Source organism: Cervus canadensis, chromosome 23 (assembly GCF_019320065.1).
Source record: "Cervus canadensis isolate Bull #8, Minnesota chromosome 23, ASM1932006v1, whole genome shotgun sequence".
Classification (NCBI taxonomy): domain Eukaryota; kingdom Metazoa; phylum Chordata; class Mammalia; order Artiodactyla; family Cervidae; genus Cervus; species Cervus canadensis.
In genome coordinates this window covers 15,654,435-15,675,472 of record NC_057408.1, presented here as the reverse complement: position 1 = coordinate 15,675,472, position 21,038 = coordinate 15,654,435, and the positions used below count along the sequence as shown (strand labels likewise).

The 21,038-nt window shown below is 39.3% G+C and overlaps 1 protein-coding gene across 8 annotated transcripts in view; it reads left to right on the top strand.

Moving 5' to 3' along the window:
* The window catches only part of PIGN (phosphatidylinositol glycan anchor biosynthesis class N), a 97,530-nt gene that overhangs the window by 53,608 nt on the left and 22,884 nt on the right, over positions 1–21,038 (top strand). For all 8 annotated transcript variants that reach the window (XM_043444218.1, XM_043444220.1, XM_043444219.1 and 5 more), the window contains 7 exons: positions 882–984; positions 6,910–7,012; positions 8,703–8,789; positions 11,427–11,482; positions 12,049–12,124; positions 13,875–13,948; positions 18,858–18,900. In XM_043444218.1, the coding sequence (XP_043300153.1) occupies positions 882–984; positions 6,910–7,012; positions 8,703–8,789; positions 11,427–11,482; positions 12,049–12,124; positions 13,875–13,948; positions 18,858–18,900 (542 nt within the window). The remainder of the gene's footprint in view (positions 1–881; positions 985–6,909; positions 7,013–8,702; positions 8,790–11,426; positions 11,483–12,048; positions 12,125–13,874; positions 13,949–18,857; positions 18,901–21,038) is intronic.

Below are 21,038 nucleotides of genomic sequence, written 5' to 3'. Positions count from 1 at the left end.
GCATAGTTTCTCGACCGTGTCCAACTCTTTGCGACGCCGTGGACTGTAGCCCACCAGGCTCCGCTGCCCATGGGAGTCTCCAAGCAAGAATTCCGGAGTGAGTCACCATGCCCTCCTCCAGGAGATCTTCCCAACCCAAGGACTGAACCCGGTCTCCCACATTGCAGGCGGATTCTTTACCGTCTGACCCTCAGGGAAGCCCAAGAATACTGGAGTGGGTAGCCTATCCCTTCTTCAGGGGATCTTCCTGACCCAGAAATCAAACCAGGGTCTCCTGCATCGCAGGCGGATTCTTTACCAGCTGAGCTGTAACTGCCCCCGCCCCAGTTCATTTGCTGTCCCCAGTGACGGATCTGCTTTCTGACCCTGGGAGGGAAGATGACGGCCCGCACTTGGATTACTCCTGTTACCGCTCTCTTGTGTGGGGAACCCCTTTCCTCCTGTCTCCTTTTCTAACTAGCATGCTGTAACTCTCAATGCAATACTTAGCAGTGGGAAAACTTGGAGGAAAGAGGGGGGGATGTTTAGGAAGAATCAACTTCTGTCTGAATTAAATTAAGAGAAAAGTTGCTGAATCTTGAGTAATTTTTTTTTATTATTTACATTAGAAAATGATAAATTATTTACTTAGGAGTTATAACAGTGAGGAAGAGCGAGAATATACACTGAAAAAATCTGAACTAAAATATGGTTAAAATGAGGAAGTGTCGTTAAACATATGGAGTTTTAAGTGTCTTACAAAAATGTGTAGGGCAAATGTAGTTTCCTTTTAAATGTCACACAAGCAGTAAATGTTGTAAGTGACAGCAGATTATTCAGAGCTTTAAACCCCGTACTCTGGGTCCCTCGTACTGACTCCACCCAAATCTGTTTTATTGCAGCCTCCTCCTTCGTCATGCCTCTCCTGAGCCCTCCCTTCCTCTTTGATCGATTGTTCAGCATTCTTCTGTCCTCGATGTCGACCTACCTACTTCTAAGTACAGGGTATAAACTGTTCTATGATTTTAATTTTTAGTAGCAAGTTTTAAATGATATACTGACCTTTCTCTACCTATTTATCCTCTGGAAATGAAAAACATGTGAATCTTGAGGAATACATTGCAAGCATTTTTACTCTGTAAAAACTGTTAATGCCTTCATCTCTTCAGTTTTCTTTGTCTTGCCGTTTTCACAGTGTTGCCTGTTGTCTTGTGTTTCTGTTTATTTCCTGAAGTTGCTGAAGTGTTGCTTACATACAGTGTTAGAAAGTTCTGATAGATTGTAGAGGAATTTTAAATCTCAAACTATGACTTATAAAAATTTTAGTTTTTGTTGCATTCCTTTCATGCACTGTAAATTATGTTTTGATTTGTTCATTCTTTTTTTGAATACATTTTATTTTATATTTACCCTTAAATATGTCATAGTCCAAATATTCCTTTTGATTCAGAAACCTTCTAGAATATTTTCTTAAAAGTTAAAGAATACATTTTCATTGAAGATTGACGTTTTCTTGTAAAACCAAAAAAGAACAGCTTGATTTGGGTTAGTCTGAAGCATTCTCTAGAAATCAGTGAGAACAATGATGCTCTCTATGTGTGCTTTGAAGAAAAGAGTTCTTCATTTGCTTTTGAATTTTATTTCATCTTTACTTAAATCCTTATGGGGGCAGAAAATAAGCACATTACTCAGTTTCAAAATTCAGTCCAAATATAGGACCTTGATCTCAGTTAGAATAAACCTAGGGATTCACCATTGTGCTATCAACAGATGATCATCTATCAATAGTTTATATATGATTTTGTACAGCCAATTTGTGTCTAAGACTTGGGTTCATTCTTTGGGAAGCCTAATATCTCCTATTTCAGAATTAGAGGGATGTTCTCAAAATCTTTTCATAGTAGACTCTTAACATCCTGAGTGATCTAGAACCCAGGAGTTCTCGTAGTCTCCTCTTAACAAAGTTCCCCACACCTGTTTTTTCATTTCTCCCCCAGAACCTGATCTGGGGCATATCTGTGAAGATGTAACATGAACAACATGGACATTTTCACCAGTCACCTTGGCTTGAGACTTAGAATTTTCAATTTTCAAATAAAACTTGAAGTCTATCAGCATATTCTTACTCAAGAGTGATAAACATAATGAGACTTAATGCTATTCACTCTTTTGTCCTTTATTGGTGAAATTTGAGGATAAATAGTTCAATTAGAATCCATTAAAGTATATATGAATTAGAATATGCACAAGGTTTTAGTCTAGATTAAAAAAAGTAGAAGATAAAATCATTTCTAACCCTCCATTTGAGACAACACACAAGTTTCATTAAGATCACACCCGGAGGTTGTCTTCAGGAGGTGGATGTTTAAGAGCGTTCAGAATATGTGCCAGCTCCTACATAGTCTCTTAAAGATCAATAAGCCCTTTTTTTTTTTTGAACCTTTAAATTCTAAAGAAATCTAAATCTTTTAATCTAAAGATTTAAAGAAATGTATTATAGATTCAAAAATGCAAACAAATCTAGAAATAGATTTGGTTTCCTGGATTAGAAATGAAAGAAGGAAAAGTAATTAATGTTGAATTTTATGTCAAAAATATTTCATAGTGTAGAGTGAGTTAATCATATGACTTATATTAGGGAAAGTATTAGTGTTTTATTTTTTATTAAAAAAATTTTTTTAGTATTATAGTATTTTAAATTATCAATTTCATTGTCAAAAGATACCAAAGCAGATTATCATAAGCATGTTTAATTTAAAAAGATCTAAAAAGTGAAAAATCACATCTGAAATCAGAATACTAATGATGAGTGTGACCTTACTAATGAATGTATTAAGAAATATATTTTGCAACATCAGAAAGTATATTTACCTTTACAAAAAAATTAAAACAGAGACAGCTGAAACAGGAGTCTAATAATTCCAGTTAGTACATTTTTCAGTGGCAAATCAGTTTTGCAAAACATAGTCCACCTGTTATTGTTCCACATCACTATTTTGGACAACCTAGAGGGTTCTCTATGTAAATAAGTGTGAATAGTCAGAATTATAGGATATTTAAAAGAAATGCAGTTTTATTACTTTACAAAAGTTCAATAATAGAAATTCTAAATTCTAACAATGCATCCTTGATTAAGTGGATAGAGAAGATTCATTTTTAATCAGCATTTGATTATTTTTATGCAAATGGAAGCTATTGTAATACTTGAAAATAGTTCTCTTAAGTTGGTTAAGCATGTTCTTCCAAAATTTTGATTATCCCTTTGCTTAACAAAGTGTAATATAAACTGAATGTCTTTTCAGCCCTATTCAGTTGTCACAGAGACCAAACTAAGCATATCCTAACTTAGTCTAACTTAGTAAGTACACTGTGAGCCCATAATGACATTTTATTGGTATTTCAGTTTATTAATTCAGATACACAGACTTTATATGAGATATTGGTTGTCTAAAGAAATAAAGTCTCATAAGAAGATTGTCTTTATCAGATTTATTCACCTACATTTTACAAAAATTGTATTTAATAGTTTTGAAAAGAAGTATATCTGTAGTGCTATTTGTTGAACTATGGAATTTCTGTTTTTCTGTATTAGAAAAGAATAATTTCACATATAAGTACAAATATTTTTTAAGATCATGTTTCTTTTTATCCTCAAAGTATACCTTCATTCAATTAGTCAACAGTTGTTTTTCTTCACATTTCTAGTATCCTGAACACTCGACAGACATAGAGATAGAATAATTAGTATACCCCAGGTCTGTAACAGTTGTAAACTTCTATAAAATATGGACTCTGTTTTACAATGTTAGGCAGTTATAAAATGCAGCAATTCAGTTCAGTCGCTCAGGCATGTCCGACTCTTTGCGACCCCGTGGACTGCAGCACGCCAGGCCTGCCTGTCCATCACCAACTCCCAGAGTTTACTCAAACTCATGTCCATCGAGTCAGCGTGCCATCCAACCATCTCCTCCTCTGTCGTCCCCTTCTCCAGCCTTCAATCTTTCCCAGCATCAGGGTCTTTTCAAATGAGTCAGCTCTTCGCATCAGGTGGGCAAAGTATTGGAGTTTCAGCTTCAACATCAGTCCTTCCAATGAATATTCCGGACTGATTTCCTTTAGGATGGACTTGTTGAATCTCCTTGCAGTCCACGGGACTCTCAAGAGTCTTCTCCAACACCACAGTTCAAAAGCATCAGTTCTTCGACACTCAGCTTTCTTTATAGTCTAGTTCTCACATCCATACATGACCACTGGAAAAACCATAACTTTGACTAGACGGACCTTTGTTGGCAAAGTAATGTCTCTGCTTTTTAATATGCTGTCTAGGTTGATCATAACTTTCGTTCCAAGGAACAAGCATCTATTAATTTCATGCCTGCAGTGAAATCACCATCTGCAGTGATTTTGGAGCTCCAAAAAATAAAGTCTCCCACTGTTTCCACTGTTTCCCCATCTATTTTCCATGAAGTGATGGGACTGGATGCCATGATCTTAAGTTTTCCGAATGTTGAGCTTTAAGCCAACTTTTTCACTCTCCTCTTTCACTTTCGTGAACAGGGTCCTTAGTTCTTCTTCAGTTTCTGCCATAAGGGTGGTGTCATCTGCATATCTGGGATTACAGATATTTCTCCTGGCAATCTTGATTCCAGCTTGTGCTTCATTGAGTTCAGCATTTTTCATGCTGTACTCTGCAATTAAATTATCATAAATTAATTGTGAATAATATGATATAAAGAATGACTAGAGAAAGGGATTGAATTGGTGCCATCAGGGACTTAGGTGAAAATTGAACTATATATTCAAGAATGGCTAGGATGCAGGCATTCTAAATCTTTCCTTTTCAATTATTTTTTTTTAATCACTGTAAACATTGTACAATCACATTTTGCAAAGTAGAGATAAGGAAGAAAATCATATACTAACCCTACCCCTCCTCTTGATGTTCTGGCATATTTCCTTTCAGTCTTAGCTCTGTACTTATCTTTTTAATACAGTATTAATGATAGTCCATGTACTATTTTGTGTCTTTATTTTCGACTTAATTTTAGAAGCATTTTCCCAGGTGGTTCACAGGCTTCCTAAGAATCATTTTAATAGATTTTTAATATTATGTAATATGGCTACTCCTTGATGTTTTTATTATTCCCTTATTTTTGGTCACTTTATTTCTAAATCTTAGTATCATAAATAATATTTTGAGCTACATGTTTTGCATAAGCTTTTTATATAGTTATTAATAGATTATTTTCTTTGCTCACTTCTCAGCTGTATTATAAGTGGGCCATAGAATATGAACTTTTTTTTTTTACTTTTGTCTTAAGAACAGCACCAGTTTATAATATTACCAACAACCTATGAGGGGACGCACTTCATCATGTCCATCACAGTATCTGTACTTTAATTTGTAAATAAGAATATCAAAAGCTATTTTAGTAGGCCAAAAACAGTACAGCTTTGTGTATTTTCTGCACTTGTTTTACTAATAATGTTTTCTCACATATGTATTGTCTATTTGTATCCTTGGATGATTAAAAACCTTATATACCGATTAAAAAAAAAAAATTTTGCCTTGATTAAAAAAAAAAAAATTTTGCCTTGATTAAAAAAAACAAAAAACAAAAAACCTTATATACCAAGTGATTTATATATGCTTTCTCAAAGCTGAATGTTTTCTTCTGCCCAATTTTCAGGATTTTGTTTTACGATTGGTGGTCAAATTTAAAGGATTTTGGTTTTCTTGCTTTCTCTTGTTTAGGAAATAGTACCATATGGATTAGAGTTCAGTAGTTGAAAAAGTTGAATGAGAAATACAGGTTGTTTTGTTTTGATTTGGTTTGCTTAATTTTGTTTTGTAATTTCCACCCAGTTAAGTAGCTCATCAACAAACACTTCTGAGCTGGACCTGTGTGGTGAGAAGACTAGCGTAGTCAGAGATTTTCCAGATCAGTGGGGAAGGCGTGTTAGCAATTAACGTGATCAGAGCAGAGCGTGTGTAGGGTATCTGGGGGATTACGGAAATGAAATATGTCTTAAACTAGGGCAGAAAATGATTAGAAAAGGCATCTGACACTGTGTTATCTCATGAACATTTCTCCTTTGTCCACATTATAATTTCCACATTATACACCAGCCTCAAGATGTACCATACATCATTTAACCAAACTCCCCTGTGAATATTAGGTTGTTTTCTTGTTTTTCTTTTCTGTAAACATATTACCACAAATGTCTTCATGTGGGACTCATGGTGCATATGTCTGATTATTTTCTCAGGGTAAATTCCTAGAAGGAACATTATTAGATTATACTATGTGAATAGTTTTGAGGTTCTTGATGCATAATACTAGATTGCCTTACAGGAAGTATTTATTATACTTTTATAATTATTATTTTATTATATTTTATCTGTATTATTTTTTAACATGAGTGAATATTTTAAGTGGCTGTGGAATCTTTTTTAATTTCTATATCAGTTATCAGTAAAGTCAAACATTTTAATGTATTTATATTTATAGGCTCTTTTTTTCTTTTTGAGAGGTTTGTATTCCTATATTATACCTATTTTTTGAAAAAAATTGAAATGTTTATCTAGCTGTTCTCTTTATATTAATAATTTTAACCTTTGTCTTATGTTTTCTGTTTTTGTGTACTTCTGTCATTTACCTTATGAATGACTTAAATATCTCTACTATTTTAAACATGTAATGGTCTCAAGTTTTGATAAATTTCAAAAAAAAAGATGGTGTTGGTGTTGATATTTAAATGTTGCTTTCTTTTCCTACTTTCTTCCTCTGAAAACCTAAAAAAATTAAGTTTTGTGATAATGTAACTTAGAAGTATTAGCAAAATTGTTTTAATTTGCATTTGTATTTGTTTAATTTTCTTCTTTTCATTTGCGCCCTCTCACTTCCACCCCCACCGCCGACCCCGTAGGTATGAAGCTCTCTTTCCGCTAGTGTTGTCATGTTTGATGTTTGTTTGGATACACATGGAACAAGAGACCCTGCAGCAATCCGTTGTTTCCTGTAAACAGAAGGTAGCTCGTCAAAATCCCTCTTGCATTTGAGAATACTAAAATATTCTCTATTCTAATCCCATGAGGAAGTTGCAATGTTATTTCATCAAAAAGTCTACTTAAGACTTCCCTGGCTGTTAAGACTTTGCGCTTCCAATGCAGGGGGTGTGGATCTGATCCCTGGTTGGAGAACTAAGATTTCCACATGCCACACAGCACAGCCAGAACAAAAAATTCTACTTAAAAATTTGTACTACTTAACATGTTAATAATTAAGTCAAACAGTTTGTAAGGAAATTTTCATATAGAAAGGCATGATTTTATTGTTTTATGAACATATGGGTTGGGCTTTTCTTAAAGATTGTTTGTGACTCTCTGATATAAAAAGCCATTAATATAAGTGAAACAATAGAGTGCAAAGAATGTTATCTTGTTGCCCTGTTTTCACATTTAATTTTCCTTTCCTTCAATTTATTTTTGTTGGAAGATTATTCATGTTGCCACACATCAATTTATGAATTTGATCATGAAGTGATATATGTGTTCCCAGGGTTATTTTTCTCTTTCTAGTTATTCTAATCCAAAATGCTTATTCTGTCACCTTAGTGATTGTGGTCTCAGTCCAAATCTTAGACTGTTTATTCAACATAATGTCCTTTGAATTGGCTAAAAGCCAACCAAATATTAAGGCTGCCTTTATCATGCTGAGCTGGAGAGTTGATTTATATCTCTTGCCCTTATTTCAAAACTGAAGATATTTATGAGAAATTGATGGTAGAATATTTACAGTTTTACTGAGGTCAGATAAAATGAATGCTGCAGGAAAATGCTTTCATAGTTAATCCATTGATTCATCCTTAACTGGTTCTAGTTGAGTTCACAAAGCGTACTTGATGATTTAGAATAAATAATTTCAATAAAGAAGAAACTTTATTGAAGTATTATTGAATAGTTACTGGTTTTTAACGTTCAGCCCTGGAGTATTAAAGCAATACATAAAAAGTAATTTTGATTAGATTCAAGTAAATGGTAGACTGTCTTTAGTTAATAACTAAATCTTATTAAATTAAAAATGAGGCTCGTTGTGTTATTTTTAAATTCTATATTTTAGCTGAAAGATAATGTCTTTTTCTAGAGAAGAGGATTAACGCATCCTCCAAACTTAGTAGAAAATTACATGAGAAGCGGGAGAAAGGGAAAGTCTCTTTAAAGTTGTCCATGAGTTTTTGTTTTGTGGGGGAAGGGGGGTTAAGCAAGAGTGCACCCATCTTGTTGGAATTGAGAGACTTTCTATTTTACCAGGACAGAAATGTTTTACTTATTTATACAGAGAAATATTTAGTTTATCATGCTTTTTAATATCTTCCCATACTTGAGTTTGAGAAGATCAACTGAGAAATCAGGTGTTAGAAAAGGGAAGGATTATAATAGTGATTTTAAAGTGAAGCATTTATACAGGCTAAGGAAAACCTAGTTCTCACTTTTGTTACACATACGGCAATACTACAACTCTGTTCAGTATATTATTAACCGTGTATTTTACCTTGGCAGATTTTATTAAGTGATACTAAGGTGTAGGAAAAGATTTCTTATTTTTTGCGTGTCAGTGCGGGCTATCTTCCCAGCTGCTGTAACTGAGACGGTGAGCGTGCCCTGGCAGTAGAAGGAAGCAGCCTGCGTCTGTGCGTTCATCTCTCTTCTCATCCCGCAGGTCTCCACCATCCAATTCACCTGCAATACCGACGTAGCCCAGTGTCGAGACCTCTGCCTGGATGACATCCGCAGGGCCTTCTTCCTTGTATCCTTTCTGGAGTTTTGTTTGAAGGCGCTGCAGCCTCCCGTTTAATGGAACAGGAGCAGTGCTGGGGAGCAGGGTTGCAGTTCCGCCTGTTGTGTGGTAGTGGTGTTAACCTTGGAGGCTGTTTCACCACCCTCCCAAACACGGTTTTCTCGTCCAGATTGCACTTCAAAAAACTTCTGAAACTGTAGAGAAGCATGAAGAATGATAGAGCAGGCAAATGTGTTCGGTTTGCCTCTTTTCATGTGTGCTTTATAAGGTGCTCAATATAGCACGTCTCACGAGGTTGCCGGATCACCTGAGAGGCGCTCTTGTGTCACAGCTGTGAGCAGTAGAAGTTTGGAAGACGGTGTGACGGAATACCGTCTCGCTTTGGGAAGCGAGCTGACCGGCTTCGAGGTGTCCATCAGGAGGTGTCTCCTTTGAATGGACACAGTGGAGTCTGGACCATTGAGGCCCGGAAGATCAGTGCTCCTCTTCTCTCCTCCGCCTCTTGCCTTCGCTCTCAATTTGGCTTTCTGTCTCTGCCGACTCCTTCCACTGAGCCTATGCTAATAAGACTCTTCTTCCCCTGAGCCCTGCTTCCTCGTGAACTATCCTTCATCTGTGCCTTGTGTTTACAGCCTAGCTCCCTGCCGCCGTCTCCTCCCCATGTATGTGCCGTCCCCTCCACCCAGGTGGGCGCTTCTGAATGCTTGTCTTTGCTGCGCTGACGTCCTCGCGGTCTGCAGGCCCTTCCTGATGGCAGTGTTGGGTTTCACTTGACTAGTCTTACAGTGTTCACCGCAGTTGATTTCTTTCTTTTCCTTTGTCCCCTCCAGAACGCGATCCAGGTTCTCTTCTCAGATTCTACACCACCTCTCTTCTCCTCCCCGAAAACTCACTCTTCCTTTGCTCTTGAACCATGCATGCTTTTCCTCCGAGCTCTGTCATTTCTCTTCTCCTCAACGTGCCTCTCCTATAGCTTTGACTGACACCTCTGTACAGACACCTCTGAGACCGACTTCTCCAGCCCTGACCTCTAGAGTCACGTGGCTACCATCCTGCCACCAGCGTGCGTGCCAAGTCGCTCAGTCGTGTCCGACTGTGTGACCGCGTGGTCTGTAGCCCACCAGCTTCCTCTGTCCATGGGATCCTCCAGGCAAGAATCCTGGACTGGGTTGCCGTGCTGTCTTGCCCAGGAATCGAACCCATGTCTCATGTCTCCTGCATTGGCAGGTGGGTTCTTTACCACCAGCTCCACCACACCCTGCTGGGCGTCACCAAATAGACGTCCACAGTGACTGACGACTGCCCACCCCTCTCCAAAGTCAGTCTCTGCCTGACCGCATCTCATTTAGTGTCGTTGCTGCCCTTCCAGCCTCCCAGGCCGTCAGACTTGTTGTTGTGCTTAACTAGCCCCTGACCGAGGTCCCACGGCTTCTCTCCTCCACGTCCACTCTGACCACACTGGTTCAGACTTTCCTTGTCCCCAACATATGGACTATTAAAAGAGCTTCATAATTGAATTTCCTGCCTCTAATTATTAGTCTCCCTGATCAAATATTTCACTATTGTTGGTATTTCTTGTTTGTATCACTCACTGAAAATGCTTGCTAACTCTTCAACATCTCCACAATAAAATTCAAGGCTTTTCATTAATATGCCACCAGTCTGTATTTCTTGCTTCGTGTTTCTGTACCCTTCAGCAAAACCCTTATTTTCCCATAGTTTAGCTTTAATGAATATCACCTACTTCTACCTATCATCAAAATTTTAGTTACCATATGAGCACTTTATGCTGTTCTATTTATAATTATATTCTTAGTGCCTAGCTCTGCCTCTGACATACTAAGTGATAAATATTGGTTGGTTAGTTAATTGGTTGAATGCATAGAACCGTGAATATATTTAAGGCTCAAGTCACCAACTCAGATACTACTTCTTCAGTGAAATTTGTCGTGATTCATACTTCCTCTTCACTGTTTCTGTACCGCTTTTGTGTATGTGTCTATAATAATAAAGTAACGAACATTTATCGAGCACTTTCAGGGGACCAAACTCTGTTTTAAATGCTTTACTAGCAATAAGTTCTTAGACACCAATAAAACTAATATCTACTTTTTATTACTGCACTATTACAAATATAAGTTGAAGAAATGTCAAAAATGTTTAACACTGTCTCATCCTCTAACTGAGTTCTTTTAAAACATGGCATCTTATTTCTTCCTGAGCCTCCTGGAGAACCTGACACATCTCATGTGTAGTGGACCCAGCGAGCATGTGTAAACTGAAACTGTTTCAGCTGAAAATGTCTATCACTTCTTTTTTTAATCTTTGGCTGCCAGCTACAGATAACAATAATCCAGTGCTTATGTGAGAGGGGAGGAAAATAGTAACCTTCCCAAGGTGACCAGTGACAAGCGAGTGTGACTCCCAGGCCTTGCTGTTCTTAGGACGTTGCTTGTTCCGCCTGGTTCTTCCCAAATACATTCACAAGGAAATATGGTGGAACACTCGTTTTCAGCAATTTACCACCAAAATGTACAAGTAGAGAAAGCAAATTACCCTCATGGTAGAATAGATATGTCTTCTCTAAAGGAAAAGGAACTTTTATGGATTCTGGCTTGTTTTGGCATTTCCTTTAACTCTATTTAGGTTTTCTTCTTAGTGACAGCCTTCTTTGGAACTGGAAATATAGCTTCTGTTAACAGGTAATTTTAAATAAAAACTATGTGTATGTATATATATATATATATAACCAGAAAATATACAAATTAGGGATTTTGTTCTTGCTTTTTATACTGAAGGATGTATTTTGGAAATTGGTACATATTGGCGCATACAAGTCTATCTCATTCATTTTACTGACTTTGTAATAATTCTTTTAAGAAAATATTTATTTTCTTCATTTTGGGCTGCGCTGGGTCTTTGTTGCTGCACGTGGGCTTTCTCAGGTTGTGAAGAGCGGGGGCTCCTCTCTGGTAGGTGTGGCTCATGGGCACAGTGCTGCTCCCAAGCTCCACCGCACATGCAGTTGCTCCACAGCCGGTGGGATCTTCCCGGATCAGGGATCAAACCTGTGTCTCCTGCGTTGGCAGGTGGATTCTTCACCACTGAGCCACCAGAGAAGCCCCCGTAATAATTCCTGACACACTGTAGACTTGTGCTATAGTAAGAGGAGCTTTCAGAAAATTAGTTTAAACATCCTTTTCAGAAGGACAGTCAAGTTGCAGTAATGTGAATTCTAAAATCCCTTTTCTTGTTGTTGATTCCTTAGCTTTGACCCTTCCTCCGTCTACTGCTTTCTGACCGTGTTTAGTCCTTTCAAGATGGGAGCCCTGATAATGTGGAAGGTTGGTTTTCTTCTTTTCTTAAGATACTGATTAATTAAGATTATGAACTCATTGTCCCATGAAGATCATGTGATATGTGACATTAAGATTATGAAGTGGCAGAGTTAAGTAGCTGGAAAGTAGATGCCTTGACAGACACTGCTGAATGGAAGTGGGGGACGCTTTAGCCTTTGCTCCAAAATAGAGTTAATCTCATTGATTTAGTCTTAAGCCCATTTAACTTCAAAAAAGTAGAGAATCTCTGTTAGTCCCAGGAAGTCCTATCAAAGGTGATTAAAGCCTGGGAAGTGAAGGGTGGATCAAAACTGCCTTGCTTCTCAAGATCAAAGGCTCCCCTATAGCCATGTTCCTCACCCACGAGACTGCCAACACATTATCATCTTTTCTCATAATCCTTGTACCTAGAATTGATTTATTCATTCAATAAATATGTCATTGAAGGCTTATCAGCACCAGCTGGGTCCTGAGGATTCTAAAATAATGACAAATTATCAGCTTTCCAGGGGTTCAGACTCTCCAGTGGAATGTAATTCACATTCTTTCCCTTTCTGTCTAGGATCGTTAAGCTTGTCTTATTCCCTCAACCATAGTGCCTGGCACATTCTGTGTACTTAGTATGTATTTGTTTAAATACAAGAACTAATATCTGCCTAAAATCTGACTGCTTCCTATTCAGATCACATAAGTAATAATTGTTGAAAGTATGTGTATCTTAATAGGATTAATATCCTATTTTGTTACTGCACAAATGCAAAGGTGATTTTAAGAAGTGTTAAAAATATGCTCATTTTCTCATGTCACATTCTCTGTTATTTTGAAATGTGTATTAATAGTTTCTTTAGTCTTTATGTACATTTTTCTTGATGGTGGTAGTTTTTTTTCTCAGTCTATTAAAGATCATGAGCCTTTAATTAAAATAAGAAAAAAAGAAAGAAAAACTGAAGTTTACATTAAATGCTCGATCTGTAATCTCCAGCTTAATTCAGTCAGCTTTACTGACGAAATGTATTTGGTCACTTTTACTGACTGTTGTGGCTGGAAGTGAAAGTCCTCTTAGAACTCTGTTTCACTCATGTAGCCTTCACCTGAACAGGAATCTTATGCAGTTTTGAACATCATCTCTTTTCCATGTTTTCTCCCTCCCCTCTTTGTTTAAGCATCGTGTGAGTGTATTTTTAACTGGTCATTGGAAAACAGTATCTCAAAATATTAATGGTGTTATTTCTGGCTTATAGATTTTTTTCAACCACTATAAATTTTATTATACCTTTCCCCATTTTTTTTAACAGAGCATGAATTTTATAATCAGGAATAAATTAGTGTTGAAATAAAACAACAGAAAGCAATGGTTAAGCGGCTAAATCATGTTAATAGAGTTGTAGTGACAAATAACCAGATGAGTTCAAGGATCTGTGAATCAGATCTTCAGGCTTCATGATTAATTTGATTTGGGCCTTGTGTGCCTTTCACACCCTCTTGGGATCATGTGAACATGGTCATTAATTATAATGAGTTCAGTAGAACAAAAATTTGGAGTAGGCTTTATTTGAAATATTTGTTATTATCTCTTTACTACCTATGCTGTTGATGTGGACTTCTAAATCCATTTCAACACTATTCTATATGTCATTGGTATCATGATTTTATTTCAGTGTTTGCTTTCCACTAATACAGATAAATTTTGAGAAATTGAAATATTTCTTCAAATACTACAGGCACCAACAGCATCATTTGTTTTTCTTTCAAACAGATTTTAATCCCCTTTGTTCTTGTGATGTGTGCTTTTGAAGCTGTTCAGTTAACTACTCAGTTATCTTCTAAAAGGTGAGATGAATGCTTTGAATTTGTTCATTTTTAGGAAATGAAAGTAAACATTTGATGGTATTTTCTGTGATTGCTATTAAGGTACTGTAACATAAACTAAACATAGCTTGTTTACTATAAAAATGAGGGAAAAAATGTTCCACCCTTTTAGCCAGAATTGTATCGTCATTAGAGGAAATAGCTGATTAGAACCCTTAACATAAAAATATGCTTTTTCAACTATAAAATATCATTAGAATGCTGTCCCAGCTAGAGAGGAGCCCCCCTAGAAAACTATAAAATATAAATCTCAAATTCTTGTAGTTAGTAACACTTGTTCATTGTAGATATAGCTGTGCCTACAACTCTAGGTGATATCATTCTGTTTTCTTTTGGATTCTTTCATAAATGTGTATTAGATAAATGTGTTATAACATTATGTCATTTTATGTGGGTTGAAATTAGCTTCTAGATGTCCGTAATTTATGTGGTTTCTCAATCTTGATCACTACACTTTTGACAAATGGAATAGGAAGTATTGTTTCTGAGTTTCTAGGACTTTGTGGAGTAGTCAATGTGTAATCACAGACTCTGGAGGAGAAACTGTCAGCCCCACTGTTTGCTCTTTAGAAGCAATGAAATTGTTTCATCTGCACAGCACTGATCAGCCTTTCTGAAAGAAACTTGAGATAAATATGTAGTTTCCTGGCAGTTTTATTATTTCTTAATTAAACTGGAATATTCAGTACTGAAAGAATAATGAATATTAGAATAAATTTGCATGTTCTTCTTGATGAAGTTAAGCTAGAATTGAGTGTAGCATATTATTATGTGTATGCCATAATAATTTTTTTAAAAAAGGTTTTCTTCCACGTTTTAAAAATAGTAGAAATCTTATTTCTAGTCTAATTTAGTATATTTTTACAGGATTTTTACTTGAATTTAACATTAAAAGCACTATACCTTGTCAATACCACATAGAAAATACTGACTTATATGCAATTAAAAAAAAAAACTAGTAAAGTGACAGACATGTGCTTTCCTGCATCTCTGTTAGTGAACGCAATTTTTTAAGAAAGACTTTTAATTAAAGTCAAAATAAGAAGAGCTTGTGGGGAAGGAAATGGCAACCCACTCCAGTATTCTTGCCTGGAAAATCCCATGGATGGAAGAGCCTGGTAGGCTACAGCCCATGGGGTTGAAAAGAGTCAGAAACCACTGAGCGACTTCACTTTCACTTTCTTTTAAGAAGTGCTCAGCACATGTGGGACAAGAAATAGAAGACTCATCAAAATGTGTGTGTGTGTGTGTGTGTGAGTGTAGTAATTTTAACTTGAGACTCAGTTCAGTTCAGTTCAGTCGCTGAGTTGTATCCAACTCTTTGCGACCCCATGAATTGCAGCACTCCAGGCCTCCCTGTCCACAACCAACTCCCGGAGTCCACCCAAACCCATGTCCATTGAGTCGGTGATGCCATCCAACCATCTCATCCTCTGTCGTCCCCTTTACCTCCTGCCCTCAATCTTTCCCAGCATCAGGGTCTTTTCAAATGAGTCAGCTCTTTGCATCAGGTGGCCAAAGTATTGGAGTTTCAGCTTCAACATCAGTCCTTCCAATGAACACCCAGGACTGATCTCCTTTAGAATGGACTGGTTGGATCTCTTTGCAGTCCAAGGGACTCTCAAGAGTCTTCTCCAACACCACAGTTCAAAAAGCATCAGTTCTTCGGCACTCAGCTTTCTTCATAGTCCAACTCTCACATCCATACATGACTATTGGAAAAACCATAGCCTTGACTAGATGGACCTTTGTTGGCAAAGTAATGTCTCTGCTTTTTAATATACTGTCTAGGTTGTCATAACTTTCCTTCCAAGAGTAAGCGTTTTTAATTTCATGGCTGCAATCACCATCTGCAGTGATTTTGGAGCCCGAAAAATAAAGGCAGGACACTTTCCCCCTATTTTGCCATGAAGTGATGGACCCAGATTCCATGATCTAGTTTTCTGAATGCTGAGCTTCAAGCCAACATTTTCACCCTCCTCTTTCACTTTCATCAAGAGACTCTTTAGTTCCTCTTCACTTTCTGCCATAAGGGTGGTGTCATTTGCATATCTGAGGTTATTGATATTTCTCCTGGCAATCTTGATTCCAGCTTGTGCTTCCTCCAGCCCAGCGTTTCTCATGATGTACTCTGCATATAAGTTAAATAAGCAGAGTTACAATATACAGCCTTGAAATATTCCTTTTCGTATTTGGAACCAGTCTGTTGTTCCATGTCCAATTCTAACTGTTGCTTCCTGACCTGCATACAGGTTTCTCAAGAGGCAGGTCAGGTGGTCTGGTATTCCCATCTCTTTCAGAATTTTCCACAGTTTGTTGTGATCCACACAGTCAAAGGGTTTGGAATAGTCAGTAAAGCAGAAATAGATGTTTTTCTGGAGCTCTCTTACTTTTTCAGTGATCCCAGCAGATGTTGGCAATTTGATCTCTGGTTCCTGTGCCTTTTCTAAAACCAGCTTGAACATCTGGAAGTTCATGGTTCACGTATTGCTGAAGCCTGGCTTGGAGAATTTTGAGCATTACTTTACTAGCGTGTGAGATGAGTGCACTTGTATGGTAGTTTGAGCATTCTTTGGCATTGCCTTTCTTAGGGATTGGAATGAAAACTGACCTTTTCCAGTCATGTGGCCACCACTGAGTTTTCCTAATTTGCTGGCATATTTAGTGCAGCACTTTCACAGCATCATCTTTTAGGATTTGAAATAGCTCAACTGGAATTCCATCACCTCCACTAGCTTTGTTCATAGTGATGTTTCCTAAGGGCCCACTTGACTTCACATTCCAGGATGTCTGCCTCTAGGTGAGTGATCACGCCATCGTAATTATCTGGGCCATGAAGATCTTTTTTGTATAGTTCTTCTGTGTATTCTTGCCAACTCTTCCTAATATCTTTCGCTTCTGTTAGGTCCCTACCATTTCTGGCTTTATTGAGCCCATCTTTGCATGAAATGTTCCCTTGGTATCTGATTTTCTTGAAGAGATCTCTAGTCTTTCCCATTCTGTTGTTTTCCTCTGTTTCTTTGCATTGATCGCTGAGGAAGGCTTTCTTATGTCTCCTTGCTATTCTTTGGAACTCTGCATTCAGATGGGTATATCTTTACTTTTCTCCTCTGCCTTTAGCTTCTCTTCTTTTCACAGCCATTTGTAAGACCTTCTCAGACAGCCATTTTGCTTTTTTTCATTTCTTTTCCTTGTGGATGGTCTTGCTCCCTGTCTCCTGTACAATGTCACAAACCTCTGTCCATAGTTCTTCAGGCACTCTGTCTATCAGATCTAGTCCCTTAAATCTATTTAGTACAGCGAAAAGCTAAATAAAAAGGGAGAGAACTGAGGCAAAGAAGGCAAAGTGTGACTTTATAAATGTCTTCTTTTTTGACCTTTAAACCTATTTTATGAGTCACGGGCATTCCCCCGTAATATTATACTGACCCACTCAAACTTCATTTGTGTACATTGAACTCAGCGAGTCCCTTTCCTCTTGGTGACCTCTAGCAGCTGCTCCTCCTGTTTTTTAACCTAACCCGTTGTGGAAGGTCAAGTCTGCCCATCCCTCATTGCTGTTCCCACTTGCTGAAAGTCAGTGTCATCTCTTCTTTCTGTCCACGCTTTCAATCACTGCCACGGCCCACTATTGTCATTCATCTTCCGTGGTCCCTTAGCTGACCTCCCTGCTTGTACTTCTGTCCTCCGAGAACTGTTATCTACACAACAGACAGTGCAGCCTTTGGATCTCCCAGTGGCTCCTGGTTCCTGGGGAGACCAGTTCTGCAGCCCTGACCGTGGCCCAGCCGCCGCTGTGTCCGCCTGCACCTCTCGTGCTTGTTTCCCGCAGCCCTTTGCTCGACTCTCGTCCGGCTGGCCGCTCGCTGTTCCTCGGGCACACGCTCGGTGGTGTTCCCGCACGCCCTTGTTCAGTGCACGCTCGGTCTGCCTGCAGTGCTGCTGCTCATCCGATTTCATGGTCCCCACCGCGCGTCCAGGGCTCTGCTTAAATGTCTCCTCCTCATAGATACTCGCCCAGTCATTCCACTTTTCTTCCTAACAATTAACACCACCTGACCTTTTCTTGTTATTGCAAACATCCTATTTATTATTTGTCTCCCTGAATTAGATGGTAAGCTCTGGTCACCTGATGTATTACCAGCAATAAGCACAGTGACCAGCATGCCATAGAAACTGAAAACTTATGTGCTAAATTAGTGGTAGAAGTTACTAGCGTAAGATAAAATTGGAAATGGCTCCTCCTGCACATGGTGACATTTCTTTTAGACACAAGGCTGACTTAACGATCTTCTACCTTTCGATTCCCTAGAGCACTAAAAAAGTGTGGCCCAGGGAAAATTAGGCTTGGTAGAAAGAACACCAAATAACACTGTAAAAGGCTAAAACCACCCAGAGTAAAAATGTAACACAAGGATCATAAGGGATCCTTGTAACGATGGAAACGCTTTGTGTGTTGCCAGCATCGGGGGCAGTATCCGGGTTGTGGTCTTGTCCCAGAGCTTTGAAAGACTCACCAGTGGGGGAAACTGGGCAGAGGGCACATGGGCTCCCTCTGTGTCATTTCTGCAACTACACGTGAATCTGTAATTATCTAAAATAAAAGGTTTAATTAAAAAATCATAATTCATGTCCCTTTCATATACTTGAAATAAATATTCAAAATGTTAAGTAACATTTTGAAGTCCAGCCCATCACTGTGGGACAGGAGTCCATGGTAATGTGAAAAGAGCTTTTGTCAAATGCATTTTCAGGAGCAGAAATACTAATACCAGAATGTTAGGTCATTTGATTATCCTAATTTTAATTTTAATATGCTTTTAAAATGTTCCCGCTGTGTTACATGTGTTTTTTATTTATTTTTTTCCAGTCTTTTCCTCATGGTTATCAGCATATCAGACATCATGGCTTTGGTAAGACATTACTGGATATTCAATATAAATAAGATTGAGAAGCTAAACATCAAGTTAATTTAATCATGTGAAATATGAGTGCATTTCTGTATATGAACTCTTTAGACACTGAGTTATAAGTGCTGACGTAAGTTACACATAAATTACTTTCTTTTTTTTTTAACTTTCAATGAGGTAAGAATGCTCTTCTTAGGGTGTCAATCATCTAACTTGATTTATTAGAATCTGTATTTTATACATAGTCTTCTATGGTGCGTTGTATTAACTTCCATAGGAAGTTAGGTGTTAACTTCCATAGGAAGATAACATAAAGAGCTAACTTTAGATTCAGGTGATATATCATTTTCCTGCTTGAAATGTTGATTTTTAACCTTTTAGTCAGATTGAAGAAGAAAGGAAAAAAGAGTGGGGAGAAGGAAGGGAAATAGGGAAGAGGAAATGGGATAATGGTATCAAGGCCACAGCTCCAGTGAGGAGGTCTGGAGAGGGACAGGTAGCTGGGCCTCTTATGTGTCATGTATGAACAGACAGACCCTGTTTTACACCTGCAAGTTCGGGAGGTTCCCCTCCCTACCCTCAGGTTTGAGCATTCACTGAATGGACTCAGAGAATTCACTGAAGACTGTTAACATTCACAGGTGTGACTTGTTACAGGCAAAAGTGATAGTCGCTCAGTCGTGGCTGACTCTTTGCAACCCCATGGACTGTAGCCCACCAAGCTCCTCTGTCTTTGGGATTCTCCAGGCCAGAATACTAGAGTGGGTAGCCATTCCCTTCTCCAGAGGATCTTCCCGACCCGGGAATCAAACGTGGGTCTTTTGCACTGCAGGCAGATTCTTTACCGTTTGAGCGAGCAGGGAAGCCCCTTACAGCGGAAGGAGCAGATGCAGGTTGGCGGGGGGAGGTGTGCTGAGGGCAGAGTCCAGCAGGGCCCCGCGGTGGAGTGCTGGCTGCCTGCCCCCTGGAGCGGGGACAGCGCTCGGCAGAGCCGTGAGAGCCAGACTCTCGCTGGGGCTCAGTCACATTCCCGTGGCTGTCCTTAATCCCCAGCCCTCTTGGCGGTGGAACTGATGGCACACGACCCAGAGCCCTGAACGTAAATGACAGGATTAGACCCTCCAGTGGCTGAGGTCCCCGAGGCAAAAGGCTCCTGTCAGGCAGGACCTGCTAACGCCCCGCAGTAGCTGGCGGCCAGGGCCGGCCCTCTCTTTAGAGAAGGGTCCCTCTTCACCTGTCACCTTCTTGTGCTGGAGGTGACAAGGCTGTTAGGACAGCTTCCCAAATCAGAGCCCTCGTCACCTGGCTCAGAGGCGAGCGTTTTTATGCTGCATTGGACTGGATGTGTCCCTGACGCGGACCACACATAATGTCAGGACAAGTGGGCTTTCGAGTGTGCTCACAGGGTGGCAGAAAGCAGAGACGTGTTAACAGGAGGGAATTTAAACACTCTGGTTAATTTTATATGAAGAATCAGACTGCTGAGTTTAGCTCAGAGAGCCGTGTGCGGGCGAACCGCTGCTCATGCCTCACCCCTGCCCATGCCTCACCCCTGCCCATGCCTCACCCCTGCCCTTGTTTCCTGGACTCGGCCTGGCCATGGACTCCTGATGCTCATACAGGTTACCCTCTGTCAGAACACGCTCCTTCTCTGACCTCCCCAGCCTCCCCTTCACCTCTTACTTTTCGCTGAGACGTTTGGAGTTCTTGTTGGACAGCCCTCCCCTGCACCCTCGTTGGGGTGTGCCCCCTTCCTCTGAGCTCCCGTCCTGGCCTGTGCTTCCAGGGACTGCACTCATTTCACACACACACACCCAGCACACACGCCTGACCATCTCACACACACACGCCTGGCACACACGCCTGACCATCTCACACACACCAAGCACACGCCTGACCATCTCACACACACACACCCAGCACACACACCTGACCATTTCACACACACACACCCAGCACACACGCCTGACCATCTCACACACACGCGCGCCTGACCATTCACACACACACACCCAGCACACACGTTTGACCATCTCACACACACACACCCAGCACACACGCCTGACCATCTCACACACATGCGCACCTGACCATTCACACACACACACACCCAGCACACACGTTTGACCATCTCACACACA